Source organism: Lacerta agilis, chromosome 13 (genome assembly GCF_009819535.1).
Source record: "Lacerta agilis isolate rLacAgi1 chromosome 13, rLacAgi1.pri, whole genome shotgun sequence".
NCBI lineage: Eukaryota > Metazoa > Chordata > Lepidosauria > Squamata > Lacertidae > Lacerta > Lacerta agilis.
In genome coordinates, this window is record NC_046324.1 from 35,405,156 (window position 1) to 35,422,439 (window position 17,284).

A 17,284-nucleotide genomic window follows, 5' to 3' on the forward strand; every position below is an offset into this window, starting at 1 on the left:
CTAGAGCAGTGGACTTTTGAAAAACTCAGTAGTGGTTTGTGCTTTATTAGCTTTCCATCTTCAAACCCTGCAATGCTGAACTTGTGAATATCTCAACATGCCAAGAGGGACATCATAGGCTCCAACTGTCCCAGAAATGTCACGAAAACAAAACTATCACGGTTTCTCACTTTCTCATGCCAGAGTCCTGAATTCCCATCTTTGTTGAGGTATGCTAACTGGAAATGGCTTCACATTGGAGGAAGTAGGAAGAGAGAGTTGCTGACTGAGGCTGCCTCCCCCCCCCCCTTCTATACAACTGTGTATTTAATAAGGTACGATCACTCTCTGAATTCCTGAACCTTGCACTTTTTGATACATGTTGAAATCTGCTCACAGGAAGGTCTCAAGTCCTCAGGAGCCTGAACATGGGCCACATGCATGGCCAAAATGGCAAGCACCAGAATCTTTGGTCATTAACATCCCACCCCTCCATTCTCAATGAGAAAGGTGATTTTATGGAAGGGCGGGGAGTACATCAGAACCTGTTTGAGAGGTTTCAGATGAGGCTGAAAGAAATTTGTGCAAGAGAAAGATTTCAAAGGTATAAAATAAATTTATTTACTTTATGAATGCAGGCAATGCCCCTTAGAGTACTATTAAGCTTGATCATTCACAGAACAGTCCAATGATGTGCACTGATTTAAAGACTGCATCCAGAGGTCAATGCTTTCTATGCACATTGAGGTGTCAAGTCAGCTGGGCAACTCCTCATCATGTACAAGAACAGGGAAGCGTTCACCTCCTTCACACAGCAAGGTGTAAATGGCACGGTACAGTGATGCTCTGGAGCTTTCCTCAATACGTCCAGGTTCTAGAAGAGGGAGGAGTTCAGCTTCCATGGCCTGGGAACAAGACAACCTGTTAGTGGGGAGGGAAAGTATCTCCAACACAGACCATTCAGAAGTTGAGGAGTGCAGGTGACATACTGAATCAGAGAAGCAAGAATTGTATAATTATCCCTTTTCCAGCCTCTCAGTAAATGGCTGCTAATATGCGGAGGCAGCCAGCTGTGCTTGTTTGTGGTGCCTTCTGCAGTGTGAATCAGGAAACCCACAAAGCAGAGTCCCTCAAGCAACCTGCAATGTTGAAAAAAGAAAAAAGCCACTAATGAGAGTCAGCATAGCATCAGGATGGTGCAATGAGGCTCATTTGGATAGCCAGCAAAGCCTTATGCCAAAGGAGGTACAAACTCAGGGGCAGCTACAGACCGAAGCTGGGGAAAAGAGAACAGATGAAAAACCAAGTGAATGGTTGGCTAAAATGTGGCACTTTGCTCCTATGGCAAACTTACTGCATTGTATCAGAATGATAGGAGGGAAATGATGTGATAAAACTTACAGATAATGGTGACTTTTATCATCATCCAATTACTCGAAGATACCATTAGAAGATAAACGTGAGAATTTAAGACTATCACAGATTACATGTTTACTATTTAAACTTCTATTGAAGACTTTCCAAAAGAAAGAAAGAAAATAAAGACAAAAATAGAGGAAACATTCCGTGCCAGAGCTATCATTAAGCCAACTAGGCAGCCATCTAGGGCACAGACCACAGAGGGAGACAGTACTAACCTTTGAGGGACATAGTATTATGCAGATTTTTGTTATATCTTAAAAATTTCTGATAATATTTTACTTTTATTTAATATTTTGAAGAATTTGACCATTCATACATTAGATTTTTTTTGTCTATATACAATAGATTGGCGAGCATCAGAGGTTGTGTTATATAAATACATAAAAAGTGAAAATTCACTTAATTTTAAATCTTACAGTCACATGTTAATCTTAGTTAGCAAATGTGTTAGGCAAGAAGAACTAGGCCTATATTGGTGCAAGTAGTTAACCTTGCCTAGGGTGCAAAATAGTATGGCACCAGCTCTGGAAACATTATAAGGAAAAGAGGTGACATTGCTTCTCTATGTGTGTGTGTGTCTCAGACAAGTGTTTTCTAATAGTATGTTTAAAGAAAACCTCTTCCAAGAATTAATTAGAGAGAAAGAGAAAGGGCTTACAGTGTGGGGTAACAAAACACAGGTAGGGTTTATCGCCACACCAAACCTTCTTGTTTCTAGGGATGCTTCTTTGCTTCTGCAGGAAAGGTTTCAGGCAAGAGCAATTTACCCCACTCTGGAACTCATACTATCAATAAATTAGCACAATTGGTTCAAGCTCAATAGAAAAGCTTTCTACAGCTACCATTAAGTAAAAACTGAGTTTTCATCTGGCCAGTTTCCAGTTGTGAGAGCATATTCCCTAGCTGCCTTCTGTTTCATCCACTCGCTTTTAGTTCTATGCAGCAGGATAGCCAATTAATCTCTCTGAATATAAAACAGCCAGATTTAGGAACACAGGAAGCTGCTTCATACAGTCAAACCTCTGCTTCATCTGGCTTGGTATACTGTCTACACCGGCTGGCAGCAGCTCTCCAGGGTTTCAGCCCTACCTGAAGATATAGGGAATTTGAACCTGGGGCCCTGTACATGTAAAACAGATGTTCTACTACTGAGCTACAGCCCTTAGATCTTTTTTGTATTATTATTATTTAAACAATGTACCGGTATATACTGCTTAACTGCAATAGTCTCTAGATACAATACAAACAGTAAAAATAAGTTAAAACTATAAAATCAAACTTCAATTAAAATGCCTGCCAGAATAAATGAAAAAAAGCATTTAGTAGGTGCTGGGCATTCAGCAGGGAAGGTGCCTGTCTGACTTCAACTGGAAGTGAGTTCCATAAACTTGGGTCTACAACACTAAACACAAAGTTCCTGGTGCATCCAAGCCCCGGGGGACTACTAACAGTGACTCCCCCAAGACCTCAATCACCTTATTATTATTATTTTTATTACATGTTTTATTTATCTTAAGCATGCATCTTAAGACTTACACCCCACCAGCTGAACCTGACCAGGATGTCTGAACAAAGTGAGCAAAGAGCTTAGACCCCAACACCATAAAAGGCAGCCTTACTGCCAAGTTACCTTCTGTATCTCAAGTTGCTGGCGCAGCCCCGCCACCTTCAGTCTCAAGGCTTCCATCTCCTTCAGCTCCTCCAAGCTGGAGTAAGAAAGCAGCGGTGGTGGCCCAACAGTTTCTACATCCCAGCACCTCTGGCTTCCAGGGGAGGAACACCATGCAGAGGAGCATCTCTCGCTGCAAACGGAGTTAGCAGGGAACAGCTTCGAATGGGACTCCATAGCTGTCAGGGGTTTAGCAAAGCATAAAAGTGAGGAGACCAAGAGGGAAGTGATAGCACTCTGCCAATACCCAAAGGGCTAGAACACAGAAGAAGAGGGCAAAGAGTTGTTCTCGGCTGACCCAGAAGGTAGGATGATCAGGCATAGGCAAACTCGGCCCTCCAGGTGTTTTGGGACTACAACTCCCATCATCCCTATAACAGGACCAGTGGTCAGGGATGATGGGAGTTGTGGTCCCAAAACATCTGGAGGGCCAAGTTTGCCTATGCCTGGACTAGATCTCTAATGGGCTCAAGTTAAACTATGGAATACGCTCCTACAGAAGGCATAATGCTTCTGGCCAGTGGCCGGAAACCACAGGATGGGTTGTGATGCTGGACAAGATGGGCCACTGGCCTGATCCAGCAGGCTCTTCTTAGGTTCATAAGGCAAGATTTGAACTGAAACGTCTTATTGTTAAAAGCAGACTAACAGTGGAACCAATCTATTAGAGGGCTGGCAGGCTCTCCCTTGCTCAAGGTCTCCAGGCAGATGCCTGCTGGGGATACTCTTGATCTCCTGCATTAAGCAGGAAGTTGAACCAGATGGCATAAAAGACACCTTGCAACTCTATGGTTCTATACTAAACCTTTTGTTTGCAACACAATTTGCTTACTGTATCTATATAAGAAAACAAGCCATGCATTGCTAGGAAATGAGCAATTAGTTACAGGGTAAGGCTGATCTGTTCGTTTTTGCTGAGAAAGCTGCAGTGCCATGGAAGGCAGCCAAGCAGGATTATGACAAAGTGTCCTAACCCTACATGCCCCACGCCTAGGTGGAGACCTGGAACGAGTGCTGAATTTTAAACCATCCAGGGTAAGCATGCAGAATGAGTGTGTGGTATTGCAGCTCCCAAATCTGATTTTATCTATCTGTAATTGGTTATATCCATACATCTTTTTTTTTTACATAAAAACAACAACACAATGTTATTATGTCATATCCTTCACCTTCTCTTAACTGGTGCACTTTGTCCAAACACTGGCCCACTATCGTTTGCAGGCCCTCCAGAGTCAGAAGACTTTCGTACTGTCTCTGCCAAGTTGGGTTTTCTCCAAGAGATTCTAAGAGGAATAAGAGAGTTAGAGGCTTCAGGTCTGACAGAATAACTCGGGAGAAGGCAGCCTCAAGTCTAGCACCTCAGAGAAGTTGTAAGGGTGGGGGTCTCACAAATAAAGAAATGCAAGCTATGTTCTGACAGCTACCATGCATTAGGATTTTCAAGTGCACACTCAAAAATGAAGCATTGGTGAGATATACTGTGTTCCAAACCACATGCATCATACAGAGGCAAAATAGAGAATTTGGGGGGGGGGGGGTGCACACCAAACCATAGTTTCTTGCCAATGAAATCTGTGCAGCAAATAATCTGTTCACAGTTGTGGGTACGGATATCTCCACCACAATTTTTTAAGACTGAAATTACATTCCCAAAGCATTTTAGCTACCTTCATCACCTTTATTACCTGAGGTCTCAGCTTCCATGCAATGGCTCACATGGGAGTGAATGTCACGTAGGTGCTTAAACTCTTCTTTCACTTCGACTGGACTGAAGGCTAGTGAAGGTAAGCAGAACTGACCATAAGCTTAAGTCAATAAGGCTTTTAGGGTCACCATCCTACTGGCTAGCTTGTCGGATTTATAGCAAGGTCAAATGGTTCAGGGCCAAAACTGGCCTTGCATTTAGCAACATTCCTGGAAACAAGGAATTCCACGTGCATTCACCAGGTTCTGTGCAGGTAGAAAGTGGGCTGGGAGAAGAGGGGCTGGATCTTCAGACCTTTTCAAACTTTTATTCAAAGCTATTTTTATCCAAAAATACAGAACAGGCATGATATTGTCTATAGTTTAACTTTCTTCATGTTACATGCTATATTGTTTATAAAAAAAAATTATATACCACTATTCATAAAAAAAATCAGAGCAGTTTACAACAATTAAATATAAAACTGTACAATGGCAAAAATTAACATTAAAATTAAAAATCAGCTATTATGGAAAGATGCATTCTTAACTGTGTGCCTGACGACACCAAACCCTACATATATTAAGTAAAGTAGAAACATCGCCACCCCACTCCACCCATCTCCCCATCCCACCCACCTCTCTCCCCCCTAACTTCCTAATGTCTCAACAATTGAAACTGATGTATAAAAATGCCACATGGAAAAATACGAGAGAGACATTGCATTTACCATTGTAAAACAAGAAAATCCTTAATTAAAAAAAACACAACTGTGTGCCTGACAGAAAACTTTACAGCAGGTGTTTAAAAGTTCAAACTGAAGGCCATATTAAAAAATCTACTGAAAAATACTGACATTTTTCAAATGAGAATATGCAAAAGAAACAGACTAGACACCCCCCCCAAAAAAAGGTATTGGGTGTGCCCAAAAGGCTCTTTTCACATAGGCTGTCTTATGCACTCATCAAGCCACAGCTGCAGACACAGCAGCTTCCAAAACATGGCTGGGGGACCTGTGGCCCTTCTAATACTGCTAGACTCCCATCAACCCTGGTGGTTGGCCGTGCTAGTTGGGACAGCTGCCCCCTGCCCCCCCCCCCATTATAAAGCCAAAGCCAGAAAAGGATACTGTTGCTTGTAGCTTCTCCATAAAACTATTCCTTGCAGCAACAGCTTCTGGGCTTGTTTTGCAAAGACGGCATTTCTCTCCCAGCCTAGGCATTTATAAAGGAGGGAAACAAGCAGTTAGCAAGAGTTGGGCTTAGTCTGAAATTTACACCTCACACATTACAATTCTTCCTGAAGCAGGGCCAATCGTATTTCTGTCAACTACACTTATTTGCTTACACTGCAGGATCCCAAAACACTGAGTGTATCAACAACCCTTTGTCATCGAAACTCCAAAACGATCTGAGGAAGAAGGAAGGATTGTGTATAATCCTACTGGAAAAGTAATCAAATGTAGGGTATTTGGTCCATCTATAGGCAACGATGAGAATAACTTGTCCTAAAATGCTGGATGGACTTATTGCATCTTCTCAGATAGCTAAAGCCACAGAAGGGCATCTGCTTACTTGAGAGATGCAAGCCTTGTTTCCAGTAGTGCACAGTAGGCTTCCACTGGAGTAATCAAGACCATCATCAACAATGAGAAAGCACAGCAGAACAGATACCCTTGTCTACTGTCCAAGCATACAAAAATATACATGGCAATGATTTCAGAATATGGTCTTCATTGCAAAATCTGCTAGCAGTTGCAGAATTCAGAGACTCACACTTTAAATTGGTGGAAGGGATTCTCTACACAACACAGGGTCTAGAACAGTGGTGGCGAACCTATGGCACGCGTGCCAGATCTGGCACGCAGAGCCCTCACTGCTGGCACGCGCACCATCTGAGCTAAGCCCTAAGGGCGCCTTTGCGCGCGCCTTTTCCCTCCCGGGCACGAGAGGCAAGAACCAAATCGAGGCGGGGAGAGGCGGGCGGGCGGGCGGAACAAGCCTTGGCCAACCCCCGGAAGTCTCTGGCGAAGCGGAGGCAGAGCTGCCTCGTCGCCGGCGCCCTTCTCCTCCTCCTCGGTTAGCGCCCAAGAGGCGCGGGGGTGACCGGCAGGTGAGGGCGTCGCGTGCGCTTCCCGAGCTGCAGGAGGAGCTACCGGTGGCCGGCTCCCGCTGCTGGCTGCTCCTTGCTTCTCCGTGGCGCCCTTCCACGCTGCTTCCTGCCAGGGCCACCCGCGGGCCATGCGGCCGAGCTGCGGAGCCCTCCTCTTCCTCTTCGGCGGTGGCGGCGCCTGCAGGCTGCGAGGCGTGAGAAGAGGCGCCTCCTCCTCCCTCATGTGGTAGCGGAGTCGCAAAGCCCAGCAGCCGGATCTTCATTTCTTCTTATTTCTTTCTCTCTCTCCCCCCCCCCCGCCCTTTAAAGTCAGCCCAACTCTGGCCGGAGAGATGCTGCTGTCGCTGGTGCTGCACACCTACTCCATGCGCTATGTGCTGCCCGCCGCCCTGATGATGGGCACCGCGCCCACCTATGTCCTGGCCTGGGGCGCCTGGCGCCTGCTCCCCGCGCGCGTCAGTAGTTGGGCACTTTGTGATAAATAAGTGGGTTTTCATTTACAGTTTGGGCACTCGGTCTCTAAAAGGTTCGCCACCACTGGTCTAGAATAATGCTTTCAACACCCAGGGCCAGGTCATCATGGCATACCAGGTTAGACTTTAGATTAGACTCAATGGAACAATGGATTTATATTTACTTAGCATGTGGCAGATATTATTCTGCCTGTTCCAAATTAAAGTTGTTGTTGGCATTTAGATCCCAGACATTTGTTAGACACTAGTGACTGATGCTTTTCAAGCTGCAAGGATGAGGAAATATTTGGCTCCTAATATGTATTTTGACTCCTAATACATACACATTTTATTTGTGTGTCTATTTTACTTTGAAACTTGAAAACCACATGTGGTTTCAGTTAAACAGCAGGACAAAACTATGTCATCCGAATCTACAATTTGATAGAACCTCTTGCCAACACAGATTGATGCCATTTGTTTTAGTTTCTGTTAAAAACATGGTAGTATATCTTATACATAGGATATGACAGATGCAGCTATAGAGATGTATTAATTATTTTTCTTTTGACTCTGGACTCAGCTACATTGGCAAAGAAAAAGTCCTTATACGCGTTGTTTATGCATTCTAACACTTTGACACCAGATGGCACTATGGAGTTCCATTTTTTGCTAACCAGGTTTCTCATTCAGTACAAAGTTTGCAACGTGTTTAACTTAAACACTTCTTTGATGTGTCTAGATCCAGCCCTATTCACTCCATTAACTGTAGCTCTGGATGCATTCAGACAACCAGCAGCCATACAGTAATGACATAAAATGTAATACAGTCGTACCTCGTGTTGTGTTCGCTGCGGGTTGAGAGCGGCGCGGGTTGCAAACACAGCAACCCTGGAAGTATTTATTTCCAGGTTTCGCGGTGTGCACACGCGAAGAAGTGCTCTGCACGGTCTGCGCATGAGCATAAGCATTCTGTGTAGGTCGTGCATGCGCAGAAGCGTGATATAATGCTTTTGCACATGCACAAAAGCTCCGCTCGGGTTGCAGACTTTTCGGGGTGCAAACGGCACCCCGGAACGGATCGTGTCCGCAACCCGAGGTACCACTGTAGTATTATTACATCAGAAGACAGTCAAGTACGGTCTCTGATCACATATTCCTGTTTCTTTGCAGCTGTTCAGATGTCAAAGGAAATGAAAGAAACAATGAACAGTGTTAAAACTGCATATACAGGACACATCCACGTGTAAATTTAAAACGCATGGCTTCTCCCAAAAATCCTGGGAACTGTAGCTTTTAAGGGTGTTGGAAACTGTAACTATGTGGGGGGTTAACTACAATTCCCATGATTATTTGGGAAAAGTCATGTGCTTTAAATGCACTTAGGTGCATCGTGTGAATGTGACCACAAAGAACTACAGTGGTGCCCCGCTAAACGAAAATAATTCGTTCTACGAGTGTCTTCGTAGAGCGAATTTTTCATCTTGCGAAGCGGCAATGCAGCGCAGAGGTTTCCACGCTAAAAAAATAAAAATCGTCTTGCGAGGCAGCCCCATTGACTTTTTCGTCTTGCGGGGCAGCTTCCGCTAGACGAATGCCATTCGTCTAGCGAGTTTTTGTCTAGCGAGGCATTCGTCTAGCGGGGCACCACTGTACTTTCCTCACATAGTTATAGATGGTGTCACATGATAAGCTTTTAACCCAGGTTTGTAAACAGCAACTCTCCTGGTCACCTATAGCCTCCAAGAATCACTGCCTGGCATTAAACCAGAAGAGACTGATTATTTCCAAGAGGGAAACAGCGTAAGTCTAAAAGCCAACAGGATAACAGTACATCATTTATACCAGGCTTCCTCAACCTCGGCCCTCCAGATGTTTTGAGACTACAATTCCCATCATCCCTTACCACTGGTCCTGCTAGCTAGGGATCATGGGAGTTGTAGGCCAAAAACATCTGGAGGGCCGAGGTTGAGGAAGCCTGATTTATACCATTCAAGGTGTCCGTGTGGGGGAGCTTCTTTCATTCGTCAGCCTAAAGAAACCCATGTTTATCCAAACTAGCATGCTTTACATGCATAAGGTCCCATATTCAATTCCTGACCAACTCCAGTTAGAAACAACAGGAACCAGGTGATGGGTACCACCTCTGTCCAAGACTGTGCCAAAAAGTTGCTGACAGTTTGAGCAGACAATGCTAGCCAGAGGATAGCACCTTCACCCCCATGGGCCAAGTCTGACTGATGGGCAAAGATCCCCATGACACAGTGACCTCAGGAAACCCCTGCAGGCCCCCTTTTTGTCTGAGCCAGCTTTTTGTCTGCCCCACACCAGCTTATAGTGGGCATGTCCTGGCCAAAATGGCCTTGTGGACCAAATGAGGAGGTCTGACAGGTCTAATTAGACCATGGGCTGCAGGTCCCCTGCTCTTGGGCTAGAGGGACGCATAATCTGACCTGGTATCAGGCAGCTTCCTATACCCATTCTGCAGAAGGCAAACAAAGGCCATGAGAATAAGAGACTACTAAGTACACCCAAAGAATTGATGCTTTTGAATTATGGTGCTGGAGGAGACCATTGAGAGTGCCATGGACTGCAAAAAGATCAAACTTATCCATCCTTAAAGAAATCAGCCCTGAGTGCTCACTGGAAGGAGAGATCCTGAAGTTGAGGCTCCAGTACTTTGGCCAGCTCATGAAAAGAGAAGACTCCCTAGAAAAGACCCTGATGTTGGGAAAGATGGAGGGCACAAGGAGAAGGGTATGACAGAGGATGAGATGGTTGGACAGTGTTCTCGAAGCGACTAGCATGAGTTTGGCAAACTGCGGGAGGCAGTGAAAGATAGGCATGCCTGGCGTGCTCTGGTCCATGGGGTCACGAAGAGTCAGACACGACTGAACGAGTGAACAACAAGTACACCCATGGCTATATGAAAAGTTGACTTAAGGTCTCTAAAGCCAACCCATCTAGACAACAGAGATTGGTGCCACACCTGTGGATGTGCCAGAAGACAGACTACAGAACACTCCTTCAATCCCAGTTCCATTTTGGGCATTACTAATAAACTAGGCCATCCTGCAATAAACGTTTAGATTCCTCCCTCAACTTTCCCCCATCCATTTGCAGGGACTTAGTTTTTGATTAGCATAAGATTACCTGGTATACCTGGAAAAGGCTTTCCCATAAGGATGTGGCAGTTTCATCAAAAATCTGAAAAAAAGGAACTGCATTATAATACTTAGCACACACATATTCAAAATCTGGATATATGTTTTCATTTCCTTATCTTTAATTTTAGATATCAAAAAGCAAGTTACTAGCTGTATGGATACCAGCTGCCCTTCCATAACCCAGGCATTGCTATCACACCATGCCAATTCCAACCCATCCCACAAGCATTTCCTTTGTATTGCCACTTATTAAATTAGTTCAGGTCAAGGACATTTATTCAGAACCACTGTCTTTACAAATAGCTCAGAAATTTCAACAGGTCCAAAATGTGTTTGATGGAGAAGGAAACAAGAGGAAGCAAGTTAAGCCAGCTAAAGGCTTAACTCCTGGAAACTTACCCCTTTTCCTGTAGAGTAGATATCTGGGATGTTGTGTCTGCCCCTGGGGTGCCTTCTTCCGTATGGCTCTGTGTGGCTACAGACTCTGGAGCAGGACCAACAAAATTATGCTCTGCTTCAGAAAAAGGCACATCAGTACCTGCAATGTCTCCCCCACCCACAAGGTTCCCAAATGAAGGGTTTAGCTTTGCACAATGTGAATATTTAGAAAATTCATGTTGTGTTCTGGGTTCTTCAGTGGCAAAGACCTTTTCATGACCCATTTGGGTTATTTTTGCAGGCAATATGGCTTTGGGGGAGGCAGCCCCTTTGGCTGACTTCTTCCTCCCTGGCATCTTTGAAGTTCTGGAGCTCAGTCTGCCTGACATTTTCACTTGTGACCTTTTCACATCTAAGTCAGTCCTGTAGGGAGCTTTCAGCATGTATGCTGTAGGCTTTTTGGAAGGCATTGGCTTTCTGCTCACAGAATGCACTTTGACCGTCTTCGAGATGCTCTCCTTAGAATGATCCACTTGCTGTTTTACATCAGCACTAGTAACGGCCTTCTTTTCTGCAGCTTTGACACTTTCTATAACCTCACATGGAGCCTGCTGGAACTTTGCTCGGATCCTTAATGCTTTCTCCAGGGCTTTGTTAAGCAGCTCCAGTTCCTCAAGCTCCTTGGCTGAGGGTTCACTTCCTACAAATGCAAGAGATAATATATTAATTAAGGTCTTTCAGTGCTGTCTTGCTCTGATCCGAATCACAAACTAATAGAATTGTAGAATTGGATAGGGTCATCTAGTCCAATCCCCCTGCAATGATGCAGATATTTTTTTAAAGCACAAAGTCATTTATGGACAATGAGATATGTTTTCCACACCACCTCTCATAGTGAAATTTCTCATTAACCAGATAGCTTAAACTTTATTTGAATGTGCGCTGGTTCTCCAGAAGTGGCTTTGTCATGCTGGCCACATAACCCGGAAGCTGTACGCCGGCTCCCTCGGCCAGTAACGTGAGATGAGTGCCGCAACCCCAGAGTCGGACACGACTGGACCTAATGGTCAGGGGTCCCTTTACCTTACCATGAAGACAGAGTATGTTGTCTGACTCAAGATAATGCTGCAAAAGGTTATGGTAGAACCAGACCACAATTAACAAAAATGCAAGTCTATGGCATATTCCAAATAATTGGATGCATAATTTTGGGCCTGCAATGCAAAGAAGCCTAGTTTTATGTATCACAAGAGTTATAGGATTTGATCTACCCAAGTATGCACAGAAACTGCCACAGCCAAGTTTAAGATGTAACGCCTTACTAGGGGAAAAAATATTATTAGAATATGAGAACAATAAAATCGTAGAGTTGGAAGGGACCTTAAATAAAATCTGCACCGTAATGTTTTGGGCTTTTTTTTTTTACTGTTTTATAAATTTCATACTTTGCTTCTTTCCCCACTTTTTCTCTCTCTCTCCACTCCACCCCTTTACCAGTGCAAAACACACTGAATACCAGTGTGATCCCACAATGAAGTGGCTCTAAGTCTGAAGACAAAGACAAAAGTATATGGCATGTAGGCAAAGGAAAGATAGAACACCTAATTGAAGACAGAGGCTGGGGCTACTGGTAAAGAACTGTTGTTCCCATACCTTCATTATCATTTTTGCCATCGTCAAGGACTGGGTATTCAGGAGCTTGTGAGTTCCTAGAAGAAAGAAACACAGAGCATGCATTCAGCAAGAAACAGATATGGCCAATAATTCTTCCACAGCTGTCATCCTTTCAAACAGCACACAAGACAGTTATTGTCATTAATAACAATATTCTTTGCCCAGACATCCTGAGGAAACAAGAAGGTTCTTAGCTTTTAGCTTTAAAAAAAAAAAAACCTGTATGGACTCATCTCTTCTGCTCAGTAATAAAAGGAGATGGAAAAATTGAGTATTAACAAACACAGTTGTTTTTTGTTTTTGTTTTGTGTGTGTGTGTGGGGGTGGTGTTAATAACACAGTTTGCTTCCTCCTCACTTAAAAAGAAAAAAACAATTCTCTGAAACTTTAGGACAGGACTGGCACATATTCCTCTTTCCCCACCTCCAGCTTACCAGTCTCCAAGAATAGCTTGGCATTGTGTTAGGTTCTGCTGCAGTTGCTGCTTTTGTTCAGCACAGTCTTCCAAGGCTTGGGTGAGTAGAGAAACCAGTCTAAAATGGCAAATGGTACAAGAAGAAAATGTTGCTATTAACTTGGAAACGATATAATCAACATTCTTAAAATTGGCCTGTTCTCTAGGAAAAGACATGGGGAGATGGGAAGCATTTGACAGCCCCATATAAAATTTGACATTAAATTATGAGTGTGTGTATGGAATTTCTAGGCATCCCTCACAAGCAGGATTGTAATCCAGGACTCGCCTCATTTTAGAAACGAAACACTGGGTACCGCTGCACAATGAGCTGAAACACTACTTCCCTCAGTTGTTGAAGGGGCTCGGCTTTTATCCTACAAATAGGTTCTGGGGTTGAACCCGCCACCCTGTCCCTAGGCCGGCGGGGGGCGGGGCTCCCTTCCTCCTGAATTTAAACTTAGATAGTAAACGCGCCGGGACAGGAGGGGCCTCTCCAATTCTACTCCATAAACCGCAGGCACGCTGATGTAACCGCAATAACAACAACTACTACTACTACTACTACTATTACTGCAATATCACCTGTGGGCACAGTCTGCGGGAAGCATGAGGAAAGCCAGGGAAGGTCCGCAAACTGGCAATTAAAGCAAGCAGCAGCGGCGGCGGCGGCGGCAGTAAAGCCCCTCTGTCCCACCCAAAGAAGCACAAGCCCAACTACACACTTTAGCCACTTCCTGCACCCTTTGGGGCACTTCCGGTCTCACGCTGAACTGCTTTTCCCAACCTAACCTCCAACGCGCAGGATCGAGAGTTTTCACTATAGAGGTGCCAAAGAGTGAAGAGAAACACACATCTATTCCACGGCCATAGTTCATCCATAGAAATAGAAATGGACCTCACTATATCTTTTTGTAGGCAGTTTTTATTTTGTATCTTTAAAAATAAACTTTTAAAATTACTACTCTCCATCTTAACTAGCCATTTCTTAATAGCTAACATCCCCTGCTACACTTTCTATCTCTATAATCTGGGTGTTTGACAGGCCCGCGCTGCCGGGTCCTGTCAGGTTTGTTGTGAAACACCTCGGCGGAACCGTAGCTGCTGTAATCTCCGAACAATCCCCGCAGTTTCCTTTGACAACTATGGATTATTATTTTTACCGCTTCTGGTTTTAGAGCCGTCTTATCTACCACCATCCTGGTGTTTTGTAGATTTTTTTGTCATTGATGAATTTATTTCACCCCTGCTAGGACCTGCCTGATCAACGGCAGCAAGCCCTTGACAACGGTTGCTATGGGGAAGACGCTTGGGCGTGGGGCATTGATTTAGGGCCCTAGTTACCCCATCTTAACACACCGTGTCCAGCCACTCAGTGAGCGAGATTGCAACGTGCCCCCCCCGCCGCCTTTTCAATTCTTAACGTCATTCTCGGCTGGCACACACTGATTCTGCCGCCAGACATGTCGGGATTTGTTTCATCCAGCTATGCATAAGACAGATAACGTTGCTCTGCAGACCCTTCCCTGCTCCAGGGGTGGGCTGAAATCACATTGTCATGTTACTCAATACAACCCCACTATGAGGAAAGGTTGCAGCATTTGGGACTTTTTAGTTTAGGGATAAAGCGGCTAAGAGGTGACATGACAGAAGTGTATAAAATTATGCATTACTTGGAGACCGACTCATCTTAGGGAAACTTTGTATGTTGCTATGTATGGTAAATGAAACAAACTTACTAGGTTTGTTTGCACAGTACACTTTAAAGTCACGAGTAAAAACGTTTGCAAAATCTGTTTGCTTGGAGGAGGGCATATTGATGGCCTTGGTTTCAGTAATCTACTTCTGTGGTGAGTAAGGGACCTTATTCAGGCAAAAAGGATTCCACTGAGAGAAGATCTAAAATAGTGAGATGTATAGTCAGGGTACATTTCCAAACCCATCTGCCTTGGTTTCAACTACATGGCATAAATAACATACTGTTGCATGCCACCCCAGTCTCTGAGCGGTGTGAGATTCCTAGGGTTTGGTTTCCTTAAAATGAGGGACAGCGGAGACTGTGGTGTCTTTAAGATATATCGTTTATTTACACATATATACAATCTGAGATTGGGGTGTTAATTAACACCCCAGAAGGTCTTGCTTCTCTCAGTCACAGCCTTGGAATCAAATAGAAATCAAGCATAGCCCTAATTGTCTTGCTTCCAAACAAACAAACAGTATGGCTTCTGCCTGCTTCTTGCTTCCAGCTCACACATCCCACTCTCTTTTTCTTTCTCACTACCAGCCAGGTGAGAGAGAGTGCCCACTTATTGTCCTCTGGTACAGAGCAACTTTTATGTGCCTGTTGTCTTTGTCCATGGAGTTTTCTTGGCAGGGATACTGGAGTGGCTTGCCAGTTCCTGCTCCAGGTGGATCATGTTTAGTCAAAACTCTCCACTATGACCTGACCATCTTGGGTGGCCCTGCACAGCATAGCTCATAGCTTATCTGAGTTATTCAAGCCCCTTCGCCACGACAATGCAGTGATCCCCGTACTCTGGTCCATGGGGTCACACAAAGAGTCAGACACCACTAAACGACTAAACAACAACAACAACAGAGCAACTTTGTTATACTTAATAACAGTACTTAGGTGGTACTTTTCTCACAAAGGAACTTGCCTGGCTCAGCTTTTATCTTGGTAAATAAAATCAAATGCTACAAAATACCTTAAGCCTCCAGCGAATTTCCAAAAGAAACTAAGCCGAGTGAGATAAGCACTACAACTCTGGACTTTTCACTCTTCAGACAAATGTGGGGAGCATAACAATACCTTATGATATGTACAGATGGTATAGAGAGGAACACTTTATGACTAACTGATATCATTAAACCCAGTTTGAATTGAGTCAGATTTCTACACAAAACTGCACAAGTCTCAGTCATGTACATTTTGAGATATATTGAATAAAAATTATTTGGGGTTCCCTATAACCTAAAAAACCCTACAATCCTACATTCTTCAATAGATTAATTGTTTTAATGGTAGGAAAACAAATATCAGAGAGGCAAAGGTATTATGAATTATTTAACAAATAGAGAGAGAAGTCCCCAAAATTGGTACAAGGACTCTGCAGAATGAAATGTAATATATGACTAGTTTCTCTGAAACTGCTTAAAGGGTAGTAATTATAAAATCACCCAGGAGAGGGCCAACTTCTGCTATGATCCTAATGCTGAATTGCATTCTGAATGGCAATTACCTTTAAGTATGGTATGTGTAATATGTTGCTACTTAATATTCCTGGGTACTTGAGACATTCATAATTTTATTAGAAACACATTGCTCTTAGCTGGCAAACGGATCCATAACCTGACCTTATTGGAGGTTAGAGTAATAGTGCAATCTTAGGCATGTTTGCTCAGAAGTAAGTCCTACTGAATTCAGTGGGACTTAGTCCCAGCAAGTGTGTATAGGACTGCAGCATAACAGTCTTAAATAACAACATAATATTAATAAAGTATTGCTTTACTTTTCCCAAATAGTGAATTGACAGCTATTCATCTTATATAGCAGAACATAAAGAGGTAGCTCTGGGATTGGGAAAACTTGTGGTTTCAATGTATGCATTGTGCAGAAATGCTCTGGAACTTATTTGAATACATCCTTCATTTGCATTGCAAATATCTACCTGTAAATGCAAGAAAATGTGACAAAATGTTGTTAAGAGTTTGGTGGAGAGGCAGACTCTCCATAATCTCTTGATTCAGTAAAGAGCGATAATATGAGCAAAATCATAAATTAAGCAAAGGTTGATTAATTAAAACTGAGCCAAGCACTGTTGCTTTCAGTTCACAAGCCCAGGCAGCTTCACATAACTAGCTGGGGATAAGCCAATCTGTTAACATGACAAAAGGTGTTGATGAACATATCAAAGTAGGTGTTTGGGCCTGGGCAGGCAGAGGTTACCAACGTGACATGTGTGTGTATGAGGTGACAGGAGGGAGTGTTATTTACAGGAGGTTTGGGTTCTTTAGCAAGATGTGCTGAGAAGAAGAAAGGTGGGCAGAGGTGGATGACCAGAACCATCTTGGCAGGCTTGCTGAAACAGGCTGGGAGAGATGCCTTGGACTCCAGTGCTGGACTGAGATGACCATGCTGTAAGATCTGGATTCCATTCATCTAAACTCAGGTGTAAATATTTGAAAAAAAAATATCATATTTTTTAAAGCTCCACTGCATCTTGATTCAAGATGGCCTCCACCGCATCTTGATTCTCAAAGAAACACAAACCTTGGGTGAGCGCCTGT

At 43.7% G+C, this 17,284-nt stretch overlaps 1 protein-coding gene across 2 annotated transcripts; it reads right to left on the reverse strand.

Annotated features, from left to right (window-relative positions):
• Positions 1 to 575: 575 nt before the first annotated feature.
• On the reverse strand, positions 576 to 13,705 carry TEDC2 (tubulin epsilon and delta complex 2). Of its 2 annotated transcripts, none has more exons than XM_033166590.1 (10): positions 13,577 to 13,705; positions 12,972 to 13,070; positions 12,517 to 12,572; positions 10,885 to 11,563; positions 10,481 to 10,525; positions 5,884 to 5,968; positions 4,756 to 4,864; positions 4,240 to 4,353; positions 3,032 to 3,249; positions 576 to 884 (listed from the first exon to the last, which is right to left on the reverse strand). In XM_033166590.1, the coding sequence occupies exons 1-10, from the start codon at positions 13,600 to 13,602 to the stop codon at positions 735 to 737; spliced, it is 1,581 nt and encodes a 526-aa protein (XP_033022481.1). In that variant the 5' UTR covers positions 13,603 to 13,705; the 3' UTR covers positions 576 to 734. The 2 variants fall into 2 exon arrangements, with proteins under 2 accessions (XP_033022481.1, XP_033022480.1); XM_033166589.1 differs by having other exon boundaries at positions 10,472 to 10,525; positions 13,577 to 13,704.
• Positions 13,706 to 17,284: the final 3,579 nt, after the last annotated feature.